We start from the raw sequence: 25,484 nt of genomic DNA, 5'->3' as shown, positions 1-25,484 counted from the left end.
TACGCGCAAAGGAAAAGGCGGACGCGCAGCTGCAAAAGCACCATCTGTCTTCCCCCTGCTGCACATTATTTTTCTTGTTTTATTTGCATGAATCGAAGATACCCCTTGTCTATGATTTTCTTCGCAGAGAGTCGCAGCTTGACGGATGACTGACGCCATCCAACATTTCGTTTTGATTTTTTTATTACTGCCAGCGTCTCTCGCTATCCAGCTGCATTGCAACTTCTTTTTTTCGATTGCGCACTCTTTTCGTTTTACTTTTCTTCGTTTCCACTTGTGCCACCAAGCGCGCATCTTGCTATACAACAGCATTCACAAATGATGTGGTGGGCATCACACCTCAACCGGATTGGGGGAGGAATATAAAAGAAGGAACGGCGACCGTCAGGCGAATATAATATATTGGCGTGGTAATAAGTGCTAGTTCGGGGACAACTGCACAAAAGGAAGAGGTGGAGGTTGGTTCGGTTTATGATCGTAGCTCGTTTATATTTTCACTTCCATTTTACGGAGCGCTGAACAAATAATGATCGTATTTTACTCGTTTCCTCTTATTTGATGCTGTATTTTGTGACCTTTTGTGTAGTCCGTCCATAAAATTGATAAAATAATAAATAATAAATAATAAATAACGTGGTTGATAAGCGAGCGGAACATATAAGTGAGCGGAACACGTCCCAACCAAATGTCCATCTTCTGTCTTTATCAAAACATTTCTCTACAACAAACAATGGTACAAACTTCGAAAGAAAGTCACGTACTCTTAGTCATCCAGGTTATTTAAAATACTGAAAATTTAAGTCTCCGAGTTGTAGTAAAACTTTACGAAGTTTTATTAGTAACCTTAAGTTATAAAATGAACGGTCGAGGCGTTCGATAAAATACTCGTGTTAACTCTTCGAAATTGAAAGAGTCGGAAGAGAATGTTCTTCTCCGGTATATTCTTGACTTGGATACGTGAGGATTCCCGTCTAGGTTGGTGTAAAGGAATAGGTGTCTGAGGCCAAAATGGGGTGACCGTAGGTATGGCTCAGTGAAAGAAAAGAATAAAGAAGATAGGAATTTAAGTATGCTTAAGTTCTCAAGACTTTCGCTTAGGCGACCGTTCTACAATACGTGGCCGCCTACGAAAGGATTCTTATATATTCCTTTTAAGTGGAGAAGTTTGCAGAGTTTTTGCAGAGTTTTCTTAGTTCCGTCGCTCGTCGCTCTAAGACGCGTCGGCGACAATGGAACTTGCCAGAATCTTCCTTTTCGCCTCATGTACGATCGGAACTCTGATTGAGCTTTTGACCTTTTCGGCTACTTGGGTAAGTTTGATAGGCGATTACTTGCCGAATCTCTTTCTCCTTACACTTTAATAAATAAATACGGTACTAAATAAACGTCGAAGAGTTAAAAAGATACGTATACGGTTTAAAGGATCTCTTATAATATAAAATAAGTATAATATACTAAATAAAAAAAACGTACAAGAGTAAATACGACAGGAAACGTAGGCGAGGAGTGGTCGGTAGAGGAGGGTTGAGTCGGACGGACGGCGTTGTGGTAATTGCGGCGAGAGGGGACACAATGCGCGTACTTGTCAGAAGGAAGTAGAAATGTCTAATGTATACAGTTCCGAATAGTTTTAATCGATTTGGTTTATTGTTGTGGTGTAATTGAGCTTTATTGTTGTGAGGACTGTAGAAGTGTTCCGCTCGCTTGTGTGTTCCGCCGTTTATTAACCACGTTAATAAATAATAAATAATAAATAATAAACACACACAAACGTAAAATTGAATAACAAGAAGAATTTAAACAATTCACAGACTTTACACTATATTGTTTTTATCACAAAGTTTTATTACTAGTTGTCTTTGATCTATCCTAAACCTGTTTTACTACATCATACTCCGTATTCTGTATAGGCTTCTTATTTCCACACAGTAATACTCAGTTTAAGGCGCCACCAATATTCCAGCCCTACCCAAACTAGATGGGCAGGCCTCAGTGAAAAAGGCAAAGCCCTCAAGCAGTGTGGTAGAGATTAGCAACGGATTAGTTACTCGCAAAAGAGATAGAAGGCTTGTATAATCATAAAGGGCTATTGATTGCTATTTTGTCGGCCGACGCTTTGTTTTCTCATTCTGTGGTTCCACAACACGTTGTTCAACTTTGCCTCGTCATTTTGTCTTCTCAAAGACCCCGAGCCGTGATACTTCCACTTCACTACCAAGCCACCAGGAAGGCATACCCACACCCTATGGCTTACGGGTTCGCTGGGCCAATTCTGTTGTCCAATCCGGTCAGGTGAAGGGGCCGATATTATGCTTGTTGGTCAGCTTCAGAGGCCGTGGCTGCTTTGCTGCGTTGAGACAAAAAGAACATGAGAGAATGAGACGGCTCACACGTCTCTCATCTATTGGCCCACTTTCCCAGCCACAGCCGACTTCTCAGGTTGAGGAGCTATTGTTAGTTTTGAGCGAATAGCAAGAAAGAAAAGAAACAATTGACGCTGCGTGCATCGTCGACTGTGCAGTTTAGCGCCCTCCCAGTCTTATGCAGCCCTTTTCGAGGCACCCCAGCACACTGTGGGCCCAGCAACGGCTTCATCACCAATGCAGCATCACCGAACACCGCCAGGACCGACGGGCTGAGGGCGAAAACGTGCCCACCATCCCAAAGGCGACAGGGCTGGTCGCCGCAAGGGCAACCGCATGTTCCGGGCAGGCTTGCATGGTCGACCCCAACAAACAACACGAGTCAGCCAACCACCATCTGCACGGCGGCCACTCCAATGCAACCCTCCCGTCACAGCTCGTTGGATGGACGACGAAAGCAAGGAAGAGGCCATTAAAGACAGGAAAAGCAATGAGCAGAAAAGGACCTTGGACCGTTTGGCGAAGCATTTTGACCACGTAATGATGAGGAAACCCCGAACGGGGAGCTGGCAGAAGATTGAGAGCAGAAGCAACGAGCAAATGAATCGATGGGAAGCTTGGACGCGTAGAGACGAGATGGTGTGGAGGGTTGGGGAACAGAACCCAACCCCTGGCTAGTCATTTTGCAGGCAAAAAGAGGCACCAAAAAGGCAGCATAGGCCACCTCAAGGCGCTGCCAATTTCCTTGGGCTGACGATTCTTGTCTCCTCTTTCCGGGGATGGATGAACAGGAAAAACCGAAAGGGAAAGGAACAGTCTTCCCCCCTTTGGAATGGTTACCATTTTGGCGGATCGTTTCCCGTTTGCTCTTCCTTGATGAGCTTGCCCCCTCTTTTGTTGTGAGAATGGTCCAGTATTAAGTGACCTACCTGCTTATTTCCACTCCTTCCCTTGTCGGTTTGCGCTGCTCTTCACGGTCACGCTGATATCTGGTGCTGCCCCCTGCTCCTTCCCGTAGCATCGGTGTTGTCTCCTCACTGACTCGCTCTTTATATTGTGGACGGTTGCCGCTCTTCGCCCTTTCCCTGGCCCTCCTGCGTATTTACAGTTTCTTCACACACCACTTACACATACACTGCAGAGTACATTCCTGTCGATACTCTTCATCCTTTTCCATTCCGCTTAACATCTACCTCACACCTCTCAACTCACCACCACATTCACAATGAAGTCTGCTGTCGTCGCCCTTGCCCTGGCCGGTGCGGCCGTTGCCCAGAACCTCTCTGGCGAGCCTGAGTGTGCTGTATGTTTACTTTCTCTCGAAGCAGAATATATTTCATTTGTAGGTTTTTGATGCACACCACGTCGTACTAACTACTCCCAGTCCTCCTGCCTGATCTCCGCCATCTCCAAAGCCGGCTGCGCCCCCAACGACGTCGCCTGCCAGTGCGGCCCGACCGAGAGTGCCATCGCCTCCCTCGTCGCCCCCTGCCTCATCAACAACTGCCACTCCGCCGCTGAGCTCATCCAGGCCCAGAGCGCCGGCTACGCCCTGTGCGCGGAGTACAGCAAGACAGCCGGCGCTCCGGCCTCAGCCTCTGCCTCGGCCACCACTACGTCCGGCTCTACCTCGGCGACTGGTTCCTCCGGCTCGGCTGCTGCCACCACCTCCACCACTTCCACCAAGTCATCTTCCGGCTCCCTGGCCACTGTCACCACGTCCTCTTCCAAGACGACGTCGCGCGGCATTGGCAGCAACGTCACCGTGACCACGGGCACCAAGACCGTCTCCAACGGCGGTGGTGGCGGCACGGGCCCGTCGACGTCGGCCTCGACCGCTGGTGCGGCGACGTTGGGTGCGGGTGTTTTGGCTGCTTTTGTTGGCCTGATTGCTGCTCTGTAAAATACAAGCAGAAGCAAAGAAAATACGTAAGAAGGGAGGGGGGATGTGGCTGGCTGACGTTTTTGTTTCATGCAACGAGTGCGTTGCTAGCTAATTGGGATCGTCTCCAATATCCGGGGGCAGTGGCAAGCATCGAGTGCAACCCTAGTCTTGTGTATTTTGGTCCATTTTCATCGCTTTTTGTCACGTTTGTTTTCACGAGCCATAATGTCTGCGTTTTAGCCATCCCAGGATTGAAAATGGGGGATTTAATAGTAGTGATGATTATCTTTTGCATCTTAACAATAAAACTAGTTCTTTGTGATTGATTATGAGGAAGCCTATTACTGGAGACGGAATTTCCCTAGCTGCCTGTCCCGTTCCGGGCATGGATGGCACTTCGCCTTTGTTCGTTTTCCAGTTTGCTTGCTCCCTGCTGACAACCAGACCCTGATGTACTACGTTGCACATGCCCAACCGCAGCTGCATGGAGTCGTCACAAATTGCAGCCAAAGAAATCAAGAAGCCCACAACGCGTGCCAGAGAGATCGACACGCGTCCCTAGTTAAAGGGAAAGCAGTTCGAGTCAGTTTCCCGACGTATTGCAATAGGTCCACGTGATATAAGCCGGACTAGGTTTCTCCAGTGGACAACCATAGTAGCTGCCTGTACGACCAGGGACTAATTACGTCAAAATTTGGAATCGAGGATGATGCTAGAAGGACATGCGTTTCATATTCGACATTGATTTCTCCAACCATATCCGTTTCTGTATGAAAATTAATCACCTCCATTGCATATCGCGTTTAACACCAGAAACAAAGAATTGAAACGTCGTCACCAGCAATGGCCAGTACGCAGACTTCCGCCGCCACCGCTGGCGCATCGCCTATCCACTGGCTGTACCGGCTCATGTTGAACACCCTCGAGCCCTTCTTCGCCTTCAATGGCGCACTCCTCGTCTTCCGCGACCCGGACAGCTACCTCTCTACCATGACCCGCCACTCCATCGCCTACCCGGCCGACCAGGGCGACGCCGCCGCCTTTCTCTACACCCAGCTCGGCGGTGGCTGGCTCTACTTTGCCTTTGTCGAAGCCATCGTCCTGCGCCTGTATCCAAACGACACCCGCCTCTGGCGCTGGCTGTGTATGGGCATGCTGCTGAGCGACGCCGCCTACGCCCACGGCTGCGCGCAGGCCCTGGGCGGGTGGGCCGCCTGGGCCGATGTGGCGCAGTGGACAGGCGCCGACTGGATGGTGTTTTGGACGACGGCGCCGCCGCTGCTGGCGCGCCTGTTGTTTGTTCTGGGGCTGGGCGTGGACTTTACCAGCGACGGCGCCACGAAGAAGCAAGACTGAGTGCAACAAGGACAAAGAATGGCTACAGAAAGGAGGCAGAATGTTGAGAATGGAAAGACAGCCTATGCTGGGCGGTATGCGGCTGGTATGTAGTTCGTAGGTTCGTTCAATGTGGCACCGATATGTACGGAATGGCCGGCGCAAATAAGGCGCAGGGTTCAAGTACCTATTTAAAAAATTTGAAATCAAATATACATAAAAATAACAGCAAAAGATATTTAATCGAATAAAAGAGTCGTTGGTGATACAGGATTATGGCAGCCGCTGTAGCTTGGCTCTCGTGGGGAACTGGGGCGCACGTGACGATGATTGGCCAATTCTGAGCACCGCGTCTCGTCAACTGCCACAGCTCCTTCATTCCTGCACAGCTCAGCATCGCGCGCAATCCGAGCCAGAGATCACCCAATACGCCGACAATCCACACAACGATATCTCTCCTCCGACGATGGCTTCTGCTTTCGGCAACAACGAGCCGCCCTCGCTGCCGACGGCCGCTAACGGCGCCACCACTGATGTCTTGCAGACGCGTTTCGAGATTGAGTGCGAGTTTGTTGCCTGTCTCGCCAACCCCTACTATCTGCAGCACCTGGCTGCCGAAAAGTACCTGGACGACCCTCGTTTTGTGCGCTACCTCGCCTACCTGCAGTACTGGCGCACACCACCGTACCTGCAATACCTCAGCTGGCCGGGGCCGTCGCTGCGGCACCTGGAGCTGTTGCAAGAAGAGTCCTTCCGGCAGGCGATTATTAGTCCTGAGGTGGTCATGCGACTGGAGCAAGAGGGTATACAGGCCGGGTTTCGCTGGGCGTGAACAAGACTGGGACATACAGATGGTACACAACAAGGTCGAGGAAAAAACGCACAAAACAGTCTATTGCTACAGCTCTGGGTATTATGGCACGAGACTCACGACCTCCGGCCTCTGGACTCTGGCTTCCAACTACACCTGACCACGTCGCCGAACTCTTAGTTCTCCCGCCACCGGTTTCCACAAGTCATACACTGTTTTGGTTAGCCACCTGTGGTGGGGGGGGGGGGGGGGGAGAGAACAAACAGAGGGAGACGACGGGAAAGCGGGTCACAGGGGCCTGGTTCTCTCACCTTGAAGAAACTCGTCATCGGCTCGTCGGCCGACCGGATCTGCACCTGGAAGAACGCTGCCTCGCCGCCGTCGCAGCCGTCTGCCGGGCACTGCACCTTGGTCTTTTGCGCATTGTCCCACGCGCCCGGGCCGCCGAACACGTCCTCCTTCTCCTTGCGTACAAACTCGCGGCGGCTGAAGAGTGGCGTCGCAATGGCGTACTCGTACGGGCATGTGCGGCACTCGAGCCGGTTGCGGCCCGTCTCTGGGTGTGCCGACACCGTCAAGATGTTGGCGCAGCAGGGGCAGACTGGGGCAGCTTGTTAGTGTCAAGAGCGAGAGACGCGTGGGGATGCGCGGGTATGCCCGGGGAGGCGTGGGGGAGGTGTTGGCGACTACTGGGGCTCCTTCAATTCGGAGCATGTCGCGTACCCTGGAAAGACACGTACAGAGAAGCATTTTGTGTGAATGTGGTTGAAGTTAGGATGCAATGAAAAATGCAATGAAATGAAAGGCCAGTTTTGGCGCCAGCAAACACGGCGCAAGGGGCTTGAAACTGGTCTTGTCGTCGTGATTTGATATGTTTATAAGTTCATGTCCATATTTATGAGATTCGAGAAATGTCATTCGCGAGAGTTTTCGCTCGATATGCCGTCGTTTCCGCCCAAGGCTGTCGTCCTGTCCTTAAAGAAAAAATTCATGAGAGCTATCGCTCTGCGCAATATCCCCGCCACTTGCCGTCGCCCACCGCGCTTCAGCAGCGCTTGTTAGGCTACTTTTAGTGGGGGTCACGTGGAACTCGCCACTGAACCACAACAGCGTTGCATTAAAAGTCACAAAGCTTGAAACGTGCTTCGACATTCAGCATTTCGTGTATTCTCATCTATTTCATGCGTATCACATATGTACGCTATGAAGCTCAAGTTTATCCATCGAGGCATGCGTAGTTCTGGTTCAAGCGATCAGGGCCAATTCGTCTGCAACCGCGCTGTGCATGTTGCGCTATTTTCTTTGTCCAGAAAGCGACACGGACAGTAGGCTGTTGTATGTATGAGGTCGAGATTTGTGTCGTGGACGGCTGTATCGTTTACCGCCTCATCCTCGTAAAGCGGAGCGAGCATTCTGGCACGCTCACAGATTTTTGAGGTTAGTGACGAGCGTATGTGACTCGTGGGGTGACGAAAATCTTGACGACTTTGCAAAGCGGATGCAAAGATTTTGGATTGTTCTCGTCAAAGCCGCAATGCCTCAGACCATCACCACCTCGCGGTCGGCGTGGGATGGGGCTGGCCGCTGACGGCACAACGTCGAGTGACGCGGTTATGCCTCGCACCGTCTGTATGTACCCAGTATCTCGAGGAAGTCAAGTAATCGGGGCTTTGCGCCTGGGCCCTGCGGACCGGACATTAAAACTACCCCGGCTCGATGATTGTGTCGTCATCCGTGGCCTTCATTTTGCCAGAGGGTTCGCGTGGACCGTCACACGTTCAATCCGTGGCGGGTCTGAGGACACGGCTGCCACCGCAGACGATGAATCGCCTTCCTCGCCCTCCTTGTTCATGGCAGGTGGCGGCCCTGACTTGGGCCGATACTTCTTGTCCACGGGCACGGCCTCGATCTTATCCAGCGTCTCAAAAGACGCCTCGCCCAGCAGCCGTCCAAACACCGTGTTGACACCGTCCAGGTGTGGCGTGCGCGCAAAGGTTACAAAAAACTGCGAGCCATTGGTGCCTGCAAGGCCGCTGCCGACCGGCGGCGCGCCCTTGTTGGCCATGGACACGATGCCCCGCGCGTGGTGGCGGAGCGCGGGCAGGCGAATCTCGTCCTCAAAGGGCTGGCCCCAGATGGACGTGCCCTTGTCCTTGTCCTTGTCTTTGGAGCCCTTGTGTTTGGACGACTGGGCCGGCATCCCTGTCTGGGCCATGAAGCCGGCGACGACGCGGTGGAAGGGCGAGCCGTTATAGTAGCCCGACGCACAGAGAGCCAAAAAGTTCTGCATTCCCAGTTAGAACGGCGGCCGCGTAATTAACAATCTGTATAAGAAGGGACAAGCATGGCGGCCTACCTCTGCGGTCTTTGGGACACTTTCGCAAAAGACCTCGATCTTGAGATCGCCCACATTGGTGTGGAGCGTGACCGACATGATTGCACAAAACGTAAGCCAAGACTCGACTTGGATTGTATGAAAGGAAAAAAAATGCGCCTCTTTGCAGCCCAAAAGTGCCGGATTGTACAGATGAGCGAGGAAGGCTGTCGCTGGCCAGTGACTCGAGGGTGCACCTTGGAGAGTGCTGCAATGCCATCAATTAGCATTTGCTGTCCACCAAAAAAAAACAAGCGTGCAACTTCGGCAAGATTAGTCATCGGGTCCATGTACGGGACCATCCGCCCCTGTCCCATCTTTTGGATCCTGCATCGCCTTGTTGTTTACTAACAGGAGTGTAGTTTCACGTCTCCTCGGTATTTCCCGTACTCATATACATCGTACATTTTACATTTTTTATTCATTATGTTCTTCGTCACGAGAAATTGCACCAGACGACCAACCAAAGTACAAAAAAAACCGTCAATTCAAAACAGGCGCTGTCGCTAAACATCATTGGCGCATTCTCGTATAAAAATGTCTGTGTGGCTTTGGAGCTATTTTTTGAAATTGCCCACGCCAATAAACGAAATAATACAACCCAAATGGCTAAACGTAGACTCCTTTAATAATCCCACAATTGCCGCCTGGCGGCTTTTTGCCAGCCATTCTTCGCCCGCTGCCTGAAAGCACTCGTAAAGAAACATGCTGTGAGGTGAAACCCGACCCAACCTTTGACCACGTTCTAGAGCCACGGGCCTTGTTAGTAAAACTCTGCTGTATGCCAAAAAAAACTCTTCCGTGTCAGCTACCCTCGGGCTGCCCCTGAAAGACACCCTTCTCTATATTGGCGTAAATGTCTGGATATTTATTGCGAACACGGTCCCGCAAATCCGTCGGCTGGCGGCTGGCGAGATTAAAACTGGGATGCCGGTGGATCTTGGTCCAGGCCGGTCCATAGATCTGGAGGCCCTCGAGGATCTCCTTGTCGTCTTGTTCAGTGAATGGCCGTCTCTCGCGGCGATGTGACTTCTTGAAGGGCCCTTGGATGCCCAGCTTGATCATGTCTTCCATGTTCCGCCGGTGAACACGCCGTTTCCGCATCTTGGGCTGGTCTGGAGACAAGGCTGAGCCAGGCGAGCCATCTTGGCCCTGGCTGTTGTATGCTTCGAGTTGTTCGTCGGGCTCAGTCAATATGTCTTCTAACGACAGGCTTGTTTTCGATTTGCCTTGGCCAGACGCCGTAGATGGCCCTGGTGTCGACGACAAGGGCGTGGATGCGTCTGGCGGGGAGGCGGCTCCCGACGGATCGTTTCGGCTCAACTTGCCACGTAGCTCTTCGGGGCAGCAAGTGCGGAAGCGGTCTTTCAAGTCACCTGCTGTGCGGCTGCTGAACTCGAACTCTGGGTCCTCCAGAATGGCCGTCCACTTGCCAAGTCCATGCCTGCTCACACCAATAAGCAGCTGATTGGTCTCTTCTTCTGTCCACCGACGACGAGGCTTCGTTGCACGCCGTTTCGGCTTTGCAGAGTTTGTTGAGGATGCTGCTTCTGGAGAGTCGCCGGCTTCGCCTGTCGTCGATCGCGTCGACCGTGGTGCTCGTGCTGGACGGCCGGAAACTGGCGACTTTTTGGTCGCCTTGCCCGTTTTTGGTGACAAGTCGGTGGCAGACGACGCCGAAAAGTGCCGTCCTCCCACCAGCGGGAGCGTAGACGAGGACATGCCCATGGCCTCACCCATTCTATCGTGATCAGAGACCATGTGTAGCCCACCTCCAGAGAGCATGCTGTCGAAAAGATAATGGCCGCCGCTCCCGCCGCCAGTGCTGCTCCCTGTACCTCCACCGCTAGAGTTTCCTCCGTAGTCAGCATTGCGGTTTGTCGACTCGTCGCCATCATACTCGGCGTACGCGATAGGAGGGAACACGGCGGCGTTCGGTGGCGGTTCATGCAGGCCGTTGATGATGGGCGGAAAGACCTGGTTCAAAGAACCGACTTGTTGGCTCGACTTTTGTTTTTTCAGTGGTTGCGGTAGATGTATTAGTTCCTCTGTGTGTGGTACAACGTGTGGCCGCTTGCCCATATGCGAAGACGATGATGACGACGGATCGTCTGCCCCGCCTGGTAGCATGAAGGGGTCGACCAAGCTGGCTGAGCCATCGCCAAGGAACATGCGGAGCGGACGGTTCGCCCACCCGCCGGCGCCTCCGGAACCACCGAGGCTAGGGTCATCACCGCCGCTCGAGGGCGAAAAAGCCGAGTTGAGTGTTGAATGGTTCAAACCGGCTTGCTGGTGATGGTGATGTTGTTTTTGATACTGCTGCTGCTGCTGCTGCTGAGACTGCTTCCCCGCCGACGACTCGGGCGAGTTGAGTTCTAGTGGCGGAAGCATAAGGGCTGCGGCATCTTCGTGGCTATCCGGGACGCCAAGAGTGCTGTGTATCGAGGGTAGATGATCCCTGTCGTCGTTCACGTTGAGGAGGTGCATTAGCCGCGGCTCGATGGTGGCCATGGTGTTGGCAGCCATGGTGCAAGAGGAGGGACATCGGGGTCCCGTTAACTCATGGTGGTCCTTGACGGAGAGAGAAAGGGACAAGGGCAAAGTGAGTGAAAAATGACGTGAATCAAAGTGAAAAAGAAAATGCCAAGCAAAAGTGAGAGAGACGGGGGCTAGAGGGAGAAGAAATAGAGGTGAGCGTGAGAGGAGGCAACTAGGTGGCAGGGAGGGAAAAGGGAAAGGTAAATTAAGAATAAGTGGAAAAAGAGGCAAAATGGTGACAACCCAAAGAGTCTGGAATATTAGACTACTAGGTTGACAGAGGGCGTTGACAGTCCACCGGTGGCCTGACGAAACTCTACGTAGTATTAATGGCCAGTGGCTTCTTTATTGGCCTTCGGTTTGGCTCTGATGCTTCAGTCTCGTCCCACTGCGTGCTGCCGGTTGAGATACGTTCGAGTTCGTCTCTGTGCTTGTCGTCGTGCAGCCGGCTGGCGTGGCGGTTAAGGGTTGACCGTGCCTGTGCAAGTTGACGTCGAAGTTCCGGCCGAGGTCGATTATAATTGCGGCTTTCTTTTGTATTTGCAGTCGTCAATATTGTCGTCGTGGCTGCTGGGTGGCTCTTTCCCATTTGTGGGTTCCTGTGCGTATGCGTACATTCCTCTTTGCACTTCTGGACTTTTTCCTCTTTGGCTCGTTCCCAGCTTCGCTGGTCTTTCCAACCGAGACTCCAATTCCCGGGCAGGACCCGTAAGACACACCGCCAACGCGCGCACGATAAAACAAAAGACGGAAGGAACGAAGGGGGAGGGCAGCAGAAGGTGCAATCAAGGCAATCACGGTGCATCAACTGCTCGCAGTCGGTCTACCGAGACAGGAAAGAACGACGCTGTGGTCTATGAAGAGACAATGATAGAAACTGAAAGGGACGTGCCTGCCGTCTCTGCACGCTGAATGGAAACAATATAATAGACATTCACGCTGGCTACTGCCCGCACTCGTTCGCAGTTCGCAAGCGAAAGAAAAAAAAAGGAATGACAATGCCATACAATGTGAGGCAGCGACAGAAAAAGATGGGCAGTAATAACGCCAAAACATGGGAAACTCGAGAGCCAGGGACAAATGTATAGACCACTTAAAGCTGAGAAAAAAAAAATAGAGCTACATCCACCGTGCACTAATATAAAGCGCAAAATGGGCGAAAGGTCTAGAACGTCCCCGTCCTCCTGGATTTATTCCGTAGCTGCGATAACAATTGAGGGGTAGGCAGACTAGGGACCCAATGAGCCAAGAGGGGAAGGAACTACCCACACCCACGCTACAAAGTATTACCACTTGCTATGGGTTGGACATAATTGGGGAAAGAACCAAGGGCATCACGCCAGGAAAGACCAACCGGAGGTACAAACCAAGCTTAAGGATGGCAACTGAGGAAGAGGACCAGTAGAGCCAAATCGACAAAGCGGGCAGGCGCGAGGCACATGATTGAGTCGCAGGCGAGCACTCCTTGCGAGGGAAGTCGTAAGACGGAGGCGTAAATTATGGCACGTAGCCGGTTGGTGAGAAATTGAAATTGGCATTTGCTGCGTCGTGCTGGTGTTTTGTCCTGCGCATGCTGCGAGGTGTGCTGACTTTACGATATTACGAACTTGTCAGGCTCGCTGGTGCTCTGCAGCGTCGAGGCCTGGCTTTTTGGCTTTTTTTTTTCTGTAGCTTTTTGGCCCATGCCTTGGCTCTTGTCCGTAAGTAGTCGCTTCCCCGGGCAGCGGGGGGGACCTTCCCTTTTGGCTCCTTCAATTTCCACACATGTGCTGTGAGCGCGCGGGTAGTGCAGGAACGAGCCAAGTGCATGCCTTTCCCTCTGGTCTTGGCTGGTCATGTCGACCCAAGGCCAGGCCCAAACTCTTTCTTCCTCTAGTTTCTGGAATTGCTTGGATCCACTACCCGTCTCTGCCACGACACACCCCGGTGTGCCGTCAAGTGTTGCCTTGTGATGTGTCTGTGTGTGTGATTTCTTTTTTTTTTCTTCACCCGCGACGTTACCGACAGTTAATGAGGCTGGGGTGCTGCATTATGCGCAGGACCCGTTGTTAGAGGCGAGCTTAATTTTTGTCTGGGGTTTGGAGTTGTTTAGTTGGGGCTGGAGTCGGCTTTGAAGGTTTGAGTTCCAGCGATTTCAGGATTTCTCTTTTGGGGTTGGCACCTGTGCGTTTTGCTGTGCTGGCGCATTGCCCGACGGAGCAGGGGTTTTTACGACTACGGAGACAAGCATTGATTGACAGTCTGGAGACCAGACAGAAGGGGGCGCAAGAAATAGAAAAACCCGTCGAAAACCGGAGCACACAGAACAAAGCACGTTCGCTTCTCCTGAAACAAGCCAGACCAACCAGCATCGCCCTGCTGCAAGCCACAGCCAAAAGAGGCAAAAACGAAGTAGAAGAACACATGACGACAACAGCAAGAACACACAGAACCAGGACGTGCTAGGCTGGACCAACAAGGTGAAGCCCAAAGGAACAGAGCGCACCCACACCCAAACACACCAGAGACTCGATCGATCGGCTCCATTTCATCGACCATGGCGTCCCGTCTCCCGATCATCCCCCGGTTGGTATTCACCGTCATCGAACCTATCTCCCTGTGAGTGGCTAACTGTATATCCCGAGCCCGCGACTTGGCCCAGGGACTGGGCCTGGGCCTGGACCTGTTGGTTGTCCGTCGTCGGCTTCTTTTTACAACCATTCCTTCTGCTAACAACCCACCTCTCTCTGAACTTAGCATCGGTGGCTGTGTGCCTGCATTGTTCGCGACCGATTGGTTCGTCCGCGAGCAGATTGCAGAGGGGCCATTGGCCCCAGTCATTGGCCTTTCAGACCAGGCACGCATCGTGGCCCAGCAACTTGGGAACGCTTACGGCCTGCTGTTTATGGTCGGCATCGCAGTCCTCTACACCAGCACCGAACTGAAGGTCATTCACAACTACCTGGTAGCACTATTGATTGCAGACGTAGGTCATGTTGGCTTGACCATCATTGCTCTTGGTACAGAGCGGTTTGCTGCCGTCGGCGACTGGAACGCCATGACATGGGGTAATGTTGGGTTCACGGTATGTTTTATTGTTTTCAATACACTCTCACACGCTCTGTCTGTGTATCTGGCATCACGTATATTGGGCACGGTGAATCCGGCTTAACATATCGTGGGCCCCAGCAGCTTTTCGTGGAAGAGGCTGCAAGCATGCAAAGAGGCGGAGTGAGAAGGTTACCTATTCCTTTACCGCAAACTAATCTCCAATGTGCTAGACCTTCCTCGCCGTGATGCGAATTTCGTATCTTCTCGGTCTTTTTGGCCAAGACAAGCCCACGGCTATTCCAGCATCCGAGAAGAGGAAGTGAAGCCATCGCTCTCACCAACCGCAGCGCCCCCGTCCCCCGTCCACTTGAATAGTGCTCAACGGCGCACAGAGACATATTGTGAGAAGAGAGTTGAGACAAGGTCTCTCCTTGATTCGCGTCGTTTGCGTCCCTATCTTACTTGTCTGGTGTTTTTAATTCCTGCTCATGCTGTTTCCCATCATACTCTTCTCACCACAAGTCATTGCTGATCCACGTGGTTGGTATGTTTCTGCACGCCGGGAGTACGCGGGGCATATCGCTGTCACACGAAAGGTTGGTGGTCTCGAGCAAACCGCTCGATATTGACGAGATTGGCCGGCTAGAGTATCGTTTTCATTGAAAATTGAATCTTCGGGAGTGTCCCAAAAAAGCGGTCAAGGAGTTTGGGGTACTGGCGAGAAAGGCAGTAAAGGTTAAGTGGAACGTGTGTCTCTCTTTCGGCGAGTGCCCATTGAGAGAACAGACAGTGTTGGTAATGGTGATGAAGTGGTCTCGAAAATCCGGGATATTGTTTTGTGATATATGCCCGTTCATTTCCCCTCCCTCTGTTTTGTTTCTTGGTACACACCCTCTTTTGCTTGGCCCCCTTTTTAATTGAATGTCAACGAATGGCCAGTGACATTACCGTTTGTGATACCACACGTGAGGCTGTTTTTCTCAGTCGCTACTTACTATCCGGACATGGAGCATAGCGTCTGGTTGCACACAATGAGATTGAACTGGGGATAGAGAGACCCAAATGGTGTTACAAGGCACTACGGTTTCATAACAGAAACCGAATTCTGCGATTGTGCATGAGGACAGCTAGTCAATGCACCAAATACGGTTTTTTTTTTTGGCGAGGTAGCCGAACGACCATCCCCCACTGCTCTCGGTCAAACTCTGGGGATCAAGACATTGTGAGGGCCGAATATGATTATTCACGGCGCACAATCCAGCGGCAGACCAACGTGACACATGAAAATACGGACCCCACACGCCAATTCGGACGAACTGAATTATACTGCCTGGTTCGTGGAGTGTCTCTGCCACGGAAGGAAGAATGGTGGCGAACGCAGCTGCAATTCGAGAACTGGTAAGGACTAAGCTATACGAACAACACGAACGACATGGGCCACATGAACGACTCCGGATACAAGTTGCAGACGCGCAAAGCACGCCTGGGATGGTTTCACGCCGGGCACCCTTGAACGACTCACAGAACACGCCAGAAGCAGGCAACTCCCAGCAACAGTCTTCCAGCCACACCATGCGATACGATGCAACACCTTGTGTCTCGTGTCTGCTTCTTTTTGTGCGCTTGTCTGCCCCAGTTTCTCTGCGATCTGGGAAGGACAAGGATGCATGCAGGCCGGCCCAATTGCGGTGGGCGTATTGGAAAGTGGCCGGATGGACGGCTCATCTTGTGCGATGCCACGCACGTCGTGTCTGCTCGGGAGCCGAGGCTGCTCCAACAGTATTTGGGGGTCCACGGTCATGCCAATCACAGGTATCGAGTCCAAACGAAATGTCTGTGGACGTAGCTCGTTCAAGCACTTGGGGGTATTTAAAGATTCCTCGCTATGAGAGCCAAACATGAGCCAACTGCGGACGCGACCCCGTTTGAGATCCAGATGAAAATCAGATGAGAATGAACCAGGCAGGGGCAAAACAAGGTCGATTGGCAATGCAGTCCAACTTAAATAAGGGAAGAAATGTATTAATAGCTAATAGCCTACTACGTGTATGTTGCACATCCAGGCACTTCCGTTTCAGCGATTCGCCTGATTTAATGCCGAGCTGCAAAGGTTTCCAGCGCCACAATATGACGTTTCGTCCGAAAATAGATTATGGAAATAACCCATCCGGGCGCAAATGTTCTAAGATTGTAGAAACAAGAAATTAAAGTTGGAACATCAGTGTGTTTGGCAATGGAGAGTTGAAGTCCAATGATGGACCTTGGGGTAAACGAAAGTGAGAATATCACAATGATTGTTCATATCTATCATCACAACTGCCCTGTTGCCGTGCTTAAAGTGTGCTCGCCTTTAAGCTGTCGGAGATAAGACCCTATCCGCTCTTTCCTCAAGCTAGACGAGCGATGACAGTTTCGCCTCCCCGCAATTGCAGCAAGGGTGGGCCATAACGCGCCATAGATACGATACTGTTCTCGCGGAGTTTGGTCATGCAAGAGCGACCGGTAATAGCTCAATGAGCTTAGAAATAAGGAGGAGCACCTGAGTCAGGTGTTCGTTTAAGAGGCGTTTTTGCAGCGAGGAAAGCGCAACCTAGATAGACATTTCATTCAACCAGGCCATTCTTCTTCCTCTCACCTGTTTTTGGCCTTTAATACAAATCGCTGTATTTTTGCTTCCCCACGGTTTGTTGACGACTTCTTTACTTTCCCTCCACTCGATACTCCGCTTGCGTCCGGAGTCGATTCCGGATTTAGGAAACGAAACCCACGCTCGCACTCCTGCCGTCGTTCCGTGACCTCCGATCAACGCCTTGCACACACTCAATAACCTGCTCACAAAGCTCTTGGGCTGCGCATTTTGTGGCGCTGTGTGTTTTGTGTCTTCTTTGCGGGCTTCGCAAGCGTGAAACAGAATTGTGCAATACACCGCCCGTCCCAAGCTTGTTCCACCCTACCCAAGACATAACGACATGTCAGCTCCGCAGACCCCGGGCAACGACAACGCCAACGGCAATGCTGGCGCCGGCGATAGCGAAAGCAATGGTGCTGCCCCCACTGACGTCTTAAATCTTCTGCGACAGGCATATCGCCTGCGTGCAGGCGGCGCTGGCGGCGAGTACACAGCCGTACATGGTGAGTTTGGGGACGACACCAGCCACAGACTACTCGACGACGACGACGAAGAGGAAGATGACGACGACGACGAATACCATGGTATGTGCCGCACGATTTAATCCGATCGCTCCGATTGAGCCGTAGTTCGAATAGCTCTAACTGTTCCGTATAGATGCCGAGGACGGTCCCATGCACTACGATATAGAAATCGAAGAGGTTGTCGATGAAGATGAGGAGATTGTGGGCGATGGTGACGAAGAGAACGACGACGAAGATGACGGTGAAGAGGAAGAGGAAGAGGACGAAGATGACGAAGACGAGGAGGAGGACGACAACGACGATATCGATGAAGGTACAAACCTATGCCCACTCTTCCTCTCAAGCTGTTAATACTAACGTAACAGGTCGCCCAGTGCCCTACTTAACCCGCCGGCAGCTGAATATCTTGCTACAAGGAGAGACGCTGCACAACGTCCTCTTGAGCGTGACCGACTGGGGTGGTGGTTTCGACATCGACGCCTTTACCAACAGCCGGCGGCGACGACAGCAGCAGCGTGACCCGAATAGATTCCCCAAGGTGCCGAGCGAGGAGGGCCGAAAGCTCATGGACTCGGGCGTGTTCGGCTCGACGGAGCGGCCGCGCAAGGTGTATACTACGATCTTTGACAATATGGCCTCCGACAACCACTCTCTGCATACCAAGATCGAGGCCAGACGGCGGCCCGTGTCGCTCCGGCTTCTGGACCGTGAGCTCGGACTTGGTCAGACGCAAGCCGACCGCACGCTGGGTAAGAACATGATTGCGCAGAGCATGGTGCCTTCGACCGACGCCGACATGGTATTGAGGTACGAGGCTCCTGTGTACCTGGGCCAGTTCTCGGACGACGGGAACTTCTTCTACAGCGCCACCAAGGACTTCCGCGTGCGGATGTACGACACCTCCAACGTCAACGAGTGGAAGCACTACAAAACCGTGGTGCACCCGTCGGGCCGCTGGACCATGACAGACGCGTCGTTGAGCCCTGACAACAAGTGGCTCGCGTTTACGTCCATGATGCCCAAGGTGTGCCTGGCGCCGACGGATCCCAACGACGAGGGTGAGCCGTACCTTTTGGACCTGGCTGGCCTCCCTCGGGATGACACCATTGGCGATTTCTACGACTCGTTTGCCATCTTCTCCGTGCGGTTCTCGGGCGATGGCCGCGAACTGGTTGCTGGTACCAACGCCAGCACCATCATCGTATACGATATCGAATCGCGCCAGGTGCTGCATAGCTTCGAGGGCCATAAACACGACGTCAACGCGGTGTGCTTTGGCGACAAGCAGTCGCCGCACCTGCTATACTCGGGATCCGACGACGCCACCATCAAGGTGTGGGACCGGCGCAGTCTGGGCGACAGCCGAGCGGCTGGCGCCTTTGTTGGCCATTGTGAGGGCATCACGTACATCGACAGCAAGGGTGACGGGCGCTACATTCTGTCCAACGGCAAGGACCAGACCATGCGGCTGTGGGATCTACGCATGGCCATGAGCATGTCTGACTTTGATGCCAAGGACCCGGCCTCTTTGACACAGTTCAGCTTGTACGATTACCGCTTCCAGCGCTACAACGACGACCTCTACTTCAAGCACCCACACGACAACTCTGTCGTGACCTTCCGCGGCCATCGTGTCGAGCGTACGCTCATCCGTTGCCACTTCTCGCCACCAGGTAGCAGCGACGGGCGCTACGTCTACTCGGCAAGCCACTCAGGCAAGGTCTACATCTACAACCTGGACGCCACTCTGGCGGGCGTCATTGACGTGCGCGAGGCCACGCGCGAGACGCTGTCGGCCGTCGCCGCCGAGGAGGAGCGCCAAGCTGAGGCGGGTGGCCACAACAACACCGCGGAGACTCTCAACTCCCGCCAACGCGTGCGCCAGCGCCGCTATACGCACGGCCCGTTGTGTGTGCGTGACGCCAGCTGGCACCCCACGATACCCGTCCTTGTCGGTACGTACCTTTCCCCCATAATGACATCTCCTTTTTTTCTTGGTTTGGTTTGGTTTGACCACGTTCCACCTAACATTTTGTCTAGCATCTTCGTTCGACGCTGAGAGTATGGAGACCGGCACGTGCTCGGTCCACTCCTGCGACATTGCCAAGGATGGTGACGCTGGCGGGCGCGAACACCGATTGTATGACGATCGGATGCGGCCGATCTCGTCCTGGCAGACGTCGGTACGGAACACAGCTTGGTGGGCCAATTAGAGTGATAGGATACGCCCAAGACAGGCTTTCGGGGTTGGCTAGTCTCTCGGATCTTGCTCAGCTTCTCATATTCATGTACATATATTAGAACACATTTACCAACAAGAATACAAACCATCCGTCATACTTTCACCACTCAGAAAAGCCAGTCACGAGTCACACGACATGCGTAAAAATCAAGTCAAATCGAGTGATAGTAAAAAAAACGTGTTGCGCTGTTTAATCAAAACTCCGGTATGCCTTCCTGCTCTTTTTATAGTTTGTTTCTCGGTCCACGCCTGAGGTTTTGTACACAGTAAAAATTATTACCAAAGCGAAGAGTGCGTTCCCGTCTGCAAGATGGGGGATACGGCCTCTTCCCTTTCTCGACTAGTTTATGGATGTCTCGCTTTCTTTTGGTTCGTTTTCGTTATGACGCGCGTTCGAGACTTGCACATTTTCGTCAACAATCCGTGTGTTCGCTAGACTCTTGCGGTCAAAGAGTGAGGTCCAAGGCACGTTTTGTTGTCCGTCCCGTGGCAAGAGACAAGGCAGGTCGGGCCACGCTTCTTGTCCGTCCGCAATTCTCGTCGCGCGCTCCGCTTACGCGCCGCCGACCAGAATGTTGTTCAGTGGGATGTGTACTACAGCGAGACAGAGAGAAAAGTCAGTACATGCACGGCGTAGACGCGAATCGAGAACGTAATACAAAATGGACGAAACGTACCCAGCTTCACAAAGTAACCGACAGCACCCATAACGATGAAGCCGACACCAACAGCCTGGCTGATTTTGGCAAACTCCTTCGCATCAGCTATACAAGAAGAACATTGTTAGCATCGTCGGCCAACTTTCGTCAATGTCGCGTGATGATGCGTCTGCATCTGTCCCAGCAGAAATGCGGCCGCTATTGCAGCAAAGTTCTGCCTTGTTGCATCCCCAAACAGGTCATCAAGACCCGTCTTCATCAAAAAGGGAGCGCGGCTGTCGATTCACGTACGCTTCTGGCAGCGGTTCAGGAACTGCATGCCATCCTTGACAAACTCCCGCGGGATGTCAAGAATCTCTTGGAGCTGCTCAGACATGTTGACGGCTGTGTATGTGTTGGTTGGAGAAGCGGGTGAGAACAATAGAGATGGTCTTTGTAACGAAGTCTGTCGATTGATGTCGAGAAGGAGTGGAAATGGTCGGTGGTGATGGATTGTGGAGGAAAGGAAGACAAGAGAAAGGGGGCAGATTCAATAGTCGTTCAAAAAAATGGGTATTCGCGACGACTCTCTTTCCCCAGCTCCAGCACAAGAGAGGTCATGCCAGATCGCCCGAACCCTGCTAATTGGGTGCAATCCCTTGCCCTGCACGTGTTTTGACCACCCAAATCTTGCATAGTGCGAGGGAAGGCTACGTCGCCACTTGTTACAGGATACGCACGGTATTTAGCACGGTATTCTTTCTCTGCTTCCTGCAGTCTGCCTGCCTGCTTCCAAAGCTCCCCTAGCATTTTAGCAGGTGACCCACACACTGGGGCTTCCCCTTTGTTCCAGACAGACCTCCTGTCCGGTTTGACCCTGACCAACTGTGTTGCGGAAAGCTCCTGCGTCCTCATTGACCACCCCAGTTTTGCTAGGAATAGAGCGTGCGTGCCACTACGGGATTTCGTGTGTCTCTCGTTCTCTTCACTTCGTCTCTCCTTTCCTTGCGCGCGACCTCGTTCAAAGCATCTCGGCTCGGCATCGCAGCGGCCTTGTCGATTTTCGCCCTCATCGACTATTCTCGTCGTATTGAAAACAGAGTTTGCTCTGCACTCGTGTTCGCGCCTCCCACGATAATAGCCTACAGAGTAGCTACCTGGTGCCAGAAGCTATCGCAGCATTCTATCATCCGAACCTTCATCACATTTCTTACCCCATCGCATCTCCCTATCACGAATACGGGAGCTGCCGCCCGGCGCCACGCTCTTCTATCTTCCCTCTCCTACGTCGAACAATCACGAACCATCGGCCCAGCGTCGACCGAACTCCAAACGAAGCTCCCGGGCCGCCCCAACAATCGCGCACTGCTGCTACAACCCGACAAAAGACAGACCGTCGTGCTCTTGTTACTCTGCACATTCACATCAAACTGTTTCCATCCCTCTATTTGTTTCGGCTGAAGCACAGCTCTTCTTATCTCACATATAACCCTGTACCAGCTCGTCCTGTCTACTGTCCTACAGAGCCAGACTGCAAGCACAGAGCTTCGTCTGCCGCACGTATCATAGGGCTTCCTTTTGCACTGAAAGGGAACTCCCTATCATCGTCCGTTTGTTGTCGAGAAGCCAAGTTTCTTCGTGTCTAGAAAAGAAAGCACCCCAGGAGTGTACGTACCAATAGCTCTGTTCTGTCCTTCGCTCGGATTGTTGTCTCGGGTTCCTCGTTTTTCTTCGTCGCGCATTTTTGCTTTTACTTTTCTCGCTTTTATCTCTCGATCTTGGGGTTTCCTTCTTACTTGTTTCGTGCCGTTTCCTTTTGCTCTTTTTTCTACCTGTCGATTTATTATTCTTTTCCCGATCTTGCAAGATACCGCACAATGGCATCTTCAGCAGCTGGTTGCGAAGATTGCGAAGATGGGTGGTGCGCCAGCATTTCTTGTATCTCTGGTCCTAACCTAGGTTTCAATACAGTTTCGGTGGACACAGCAACTGAACGCGGAATCGCATAGGTCAGGCACTGTCTTTGAAAACTTGACCTTTATCTTTTAGTTTTCTGCGTGCCTCCTTCAGGCACTGAGGGGTTTCTGAAACGCTCGACAGACAACACTACAAGGCGCTTTCACTCACCGTCCCTCCACAGCAAACCGACAAAATGACGACCGAAGAGGACTTCGAGATTGACATCTACGGCGATGCCAACGGCGACGATGGCGGCAACAGGCAAGACAACTTTGCTGGTGACGACCAGGACCACAACCAGGCCACCACCAACCAAGGCCAAGGCCCCGACTACGAAGACCAGAGCCACAACCAGGATGACCAGAACCAGGTCGATCGCGCACAGGACTCTTCCAAAACAGAAAACCAGTCGCCGCCTGGGCCGACACAAGGCGTGAAGCGGAAAGGAAGCTCAGATGATCGTCCGATAGATCCGGGTGCCACGACGGCCATTATGGTTTCAGAGCTCAACTGGTGGATCACCGACGACGACATTCGCGGTTGGATTGCAGCAGTAAAGTGCGAAGAAGAGCTTAAGGACATTACGTTCAGCGAACACAAGGTCAACGGCAAAAGCAAAGGGTGAGTAGGACTGTCTTGGCTCGCTTGTGGTCAGGCCACACATGCGCTTTGTTTCCATCTACACCGTTTACTAACATCGTGCCTTTCTTTCACCTTCCATAGGCAGGCCTACGTCGAGTTTTCGTCACAACAGGCCGCAACGGCCACCAAGCACCGGATTGAGTCACAAGCGACCGGCGAGTACCAGGCAGGACAGAAGAAGCATAGTGTCATCTTCTCGTCACCAGCCATTAACCCTTTCCGGACTCTGCCCAAGGACACCCCTGGCCGCGGCGGCGCACACAATTTACAAAATCGAAATGTGTCCAGCTCAGGCTACCAGGACCGGTCCGGCGGCAACAACAACTACAACAATTACAACAATAACAGTGGCGGCAGCTTCCGTGGCCGTGGCGGCGGCAATATGTACAACAACCGTGGCGGCATGAACAATCAGGGGGGGTTCAACCGGAACTTTAGCGGCGGCAATATGAATTCGTTCAACAACAACAACAATGCCGGGCCAATGAACTTTGGCGGCAACCCCATGGGGGGCGGCGGCTTCAACGGCAACTTCCGTGGCAATATGGGCGGTGGCATGCGCGGTGGCCCAGGAGGCATGCGCGGCGGCCGTGGCGGTCCAATGGGTGGAATGATGGGCGGTATGGGCCCGGCCATGGGTAGCATGGGCGGCATGAACCCCATGGGCAACATGCCCGGCGGTATGGGAGGCATGAATCCCATGGGCGGTATGGGTGGTATGGGTGGTATGGGTATGGTCGGTGGCGGGATGCCGAGTACGTTTTCTTCACTCCCTACCCCCGTGTTTCTATTCTTTTCGATTTTTATCTTTGTTTTTCTTTTGTCGAACTCTCACTAACGACTTTCCAGACTTCCAAGGCATGCATCCGAACTTTACACCCAACTTCTTTGGTGGCGGCGGCGGTGCTGGCGGTGCCGGGGGCGGCATGATTGGCAACCAGGGTGGCGGCAACCAGGGCGGTGGGGAGTGGCAGAACCCACACGGCACAAAGCGGCAACGCCCCGAATGATAAGCGGCGTGTCACGGCACGCTGGTGTCACCTTTAGTCGAAATTGTTCCGCTGTTCTTATCCACCACGGCTTCCCACCCAGTTGCTGTCCTTTCTCCGTTTTCAACTGCCATGTATTTCTACAAAAGCATCCGGCAGGTATGGCTGGGGCACGGTAACGAGACGTCTCGTCGTCGTCTAATTATCTCATTTTTTTTCTGTTTTCTGTCACGGCTGTCATTCATGCCAGGTTGTGTTCTTATCCTTGTCCAGGTTTTCGTCTCTTAGTTTGCCGGTGTCCTACTTGTGATTTTTCTCTGCGGTGATTCTATACTTTTGCACCAAGCTTCCTCTTTTCGCTTCTATCAATTTGTCTTGCTATATATCTTATTTGCATTGTTTGCTGCTTTCTCAATAAAGCCTCTTATGTTCTCTTGCACCAGCTTGTGCCGGCCGAGAACCAAAGTACCAAAGGTCTCGAAACAGACATGCACAGTGTCTTGGCCGACGTAATGTGCATCAGGTCCATATGTCGTACGGCTACCAATGTGGAGGTCTATCCCCTTGGCGACGCACAGCAAGAATCGCAATGGGAACATGACATCGGGGTGTACGTCGTACCACAATAGATCTCACCACGTCCCAACAGCTGCAAGAATGCAACTAGATGAATGAAACGTCATCAAATGTCCCTGACGGGTGGAAAACTCGCTCATTCTGTCTCGGCATCCAGGGACCCGTTCCCTTCACTCCGCAAGACAACCAAGACGATATGAAAAGCCATTTATTTGTATTCTCCGAGACTGGCCCGCTCTGTGTTCTTTCGAGCCTCACAGCCCCGGTCTTTAATATGAGACTTGTGATACCATCCGTGCATTTGAAGGTGACCGTCTGTTGATTGATTGATTGATCTCCTCCAGCAACATTGTCATCAACATAGGACACACACGAGACACAATCATCACCAAGTACAGGTATGCAAACTCGCAGCGTTGCCCAGAACCGAAAGTAGAGGTACATCCGTTGTCAGCAACAGTTTTGTCATCTGCAAAATGGCAGGAAGGAGGGTTACGTCCTGTGCCGTGCAATTGGCACCCCACCGATTCGGTCCAGGCCTTGATGCGTGATCGCTGTTGGCGTTTGGATGCGGAGGCGATGGAGGATTGAGAATTGAAATGGTGAGCATGTTACGGTTTTGTCGGCTGTGCCTTCCTGTAAACTTGCGCTCTGTTTCGAATGGATTTGCGGCAGCTTGGCAAGACAACAGCCAGAAGGAGATGGAAGGAGCAATGGGACGGCCGGCGGAATGAAAGACGACTGACAGGGTCGACATTGGAAGTGTCTGCGACCGTTTTGCAAAAGAAATACCAGCGTCACAGGCCCTCGTAAGACACCTTGTCCCTCTGTATCTTACGTCCCAAGATCCATTAAAAGCAACTGCACATCAAGTGTCGAAGTAAGGCAAGAGGGGACTGGAATCCACAGCTAGACGCAGGGAAAGAACCACAGTGGGCGGTCTGTCGAT

The 25,484-nt window shown here is 52.4% G+C and overlaps 9 protein-coding genes across 9 annotated transcripts; 4 read left to right on the top strand and 5 right to left on the bottom strand.

Annotated features, from left to right (window-relative positions):
- Positions 1-3,588: 3,588 nt before the first annotated feature.
- On the top strand, positions 3,589-4,266 carry SPSK_09810 (uncharacterized protein; the record flags this gene model as incomplete). The annotated part of the gene is made up of 2 exons (XM_016736380.1): positions 3,589-3,666; positions 3,748-4,266. 2 exons carry the CDS (start codon positions 3,589-3,591, stop codon positions 4,264-4,266), a joined length of 597 nt encoding a protein of 198 aa, XP_016587923.1.
- Positions 4,267-5,082: 816 nt separating this feature from the next.
- Positions 5,083-7,144, bottom strand: SPSK_08768 (uncharacterized protein; the record flags this gene model as incomplete). Its single annotated transcript, XM_016735356.1, has 4 exons — positions 5,083-5,626; positions 5,904-6,208; positions 6,706-6,995; positions 7,135-7,144. 4 exons carry the CDS (start codon positions 7,142-7,144, stop codon positions 5,083-5,085), a joined length of 1,149 nt encoding a protein of 382 aa, XP_016587922.1.
- Positions 7,145-8,135: 991 nt separating this feature from the next.
- Positions 8,136-8,828, bottom strand: SPSK_09797 (peptidyl-prolyl cis-trans isomerase-like 3; the record flags this gene model as incomplete). Its single annotated transcript, XM_016736367.1, has 2 exons — positions 8,136-8,678; positions 8,751-8,828. The coding sequence occupies 2 exons, from the start codon at positions 8,826-8,828 to the stop codon at positions 8,136-8,138; spliced, it is 621 nt and encodes a 206-aa protein (XP_016587921.1).
- Positions 8,829-9,572: 744 nt separating this feature from the next.
- Positions 9,573-11,294, bottom strand: SPSK_08979 (myb DNA-binding protein domain containing protein; the record flags this gene model as incomplete). Its single annotated transcript, XM_016735561.1, has 1 exon — positions 9,573-11,294. The coding sequence occupies one exon, from the start codon at positions 11,292-11,294 to the stop codon at positions 9,573-9,575; it is 1,722 nt and encodes a 573-aa protein (XP_016587920.1).
- A 2,548-nt stretch (positions 11,295-13,842) lies between these two features.
- SPSK_09710 (uncharacterized protein) lies at positions 13,843-14,659 on the top strand (the record flags this gene model as incomplete). The annotated part of the gene is made up of 3 exons (XM_016736281.1): positions 13,843-13,904; positions 14,043-14,370; positions 14,567-14,659. The coding sequence occupies 3 exons, from the start codon at positions 13,843-13,845 to the stop codon at positions 14,657-14,659; spliced, it is 483 nt and encodes a 160-aa protein (XP_016587919.1).
- A 2,646-nt stretch (positions 14,660-17,305) lies between these two features.
- On the top strand, positions 17,306-19,702 carry SPSK_08630 (WD repeat-containing protein 23; the record flags this gene model as incomplete). The annotated part of the gene is made up of 4 exons (XM_016735221.1): positions 17,306-17,549; positions 17,623-17,802; positions 17,855-19,444; positions 19,530-19,702. The coding sequence occupies 4 exons, from the start codon at positions 17,306-17,308 to the stop codon at positions 19,700-19,702; spliced, it is 2,187 nt and encodes a 728-aa protein (XP_016587918.1).
- Positions 19,703-20,284: 582 nt separating this feature from the next.
- SPSK_09955 (translocon subunit SSS1) lies at positions 20,285-20,766 on the bottom strand (the record flags this gene model as incomplete). The annotated part of the gene is made up of 3 exons (XM_016736522.1): positions 20,285-20,325; positions 20,409-20,495; positions 20,682-20,766. The coding sequence occupies 3 exons, from the start codon at positions 20,764-20,766 to the stop codon at positions 20,285-20,287; spliced, it is 213 nt and encodes a 70-aa protein (XP_016587917.1).
- Positions 20,767-20,930: 164 nt separating this feature from the next.
- Positions 20,931-21,593, bottom strand: SPSK_09821 (uncharacterized protein; the record flags this gene model as incomplete). The annotated part of the gene is made up of 2 exons (XM_016736390.1): positions 20,931-21,511; positions 21,584-21,593. 2 exons carry the CDS (start codon positions 21,591-21,593, stop codon positions 20,931-20,933), a joined length of 591 nt encoding a protein of 196 aa, XP_016587916.1.
- A 928-nt stretch (positions 21,594-22,521) lies between these two features.
- SPSK_09186 (RRM domain protein) lies at positions 22,522-23,980 on the top strand (the record flags this gene model as incomplete). The annotated part of the gene is made up of 3 exons (XM_016735763.1): positions 22,522-22,949; positions 23,052-23,725; positions 23,820-23,980. The coding sequence occupies 3 exons, from the start codon at positions 22,522-22,524 to the stop codon at positions 23,978-23,980; spliced, it is 1,263 nt and encodes a 420-aa protein (XP_016587915.1).
- Positions 23,981-25,484: the final 1,504 nt, after the last annotated feature.

The sequence above is a fragment of the Sporothrix schenckii genome (genome assembly GCF_000961545.1).
Source record: "Sporothrix schenckii 1099-18 chromosome Unknown Cont44, whole genome shotgun sequence".
NCBI classification, from domain to species: domain Eukaryota; kingdom Fungi; phylum Ascomycota; class Sordariomycetes; order Ophiostomatales; family Ophiostomataceae; genus Sporothrix; species Sporothrix schenckii.
The sequence above is the reverse complement of the archived record's forward strand: the minus strand, read 5'-3'. Positions and strand labels throughout refer to the sequence as shown.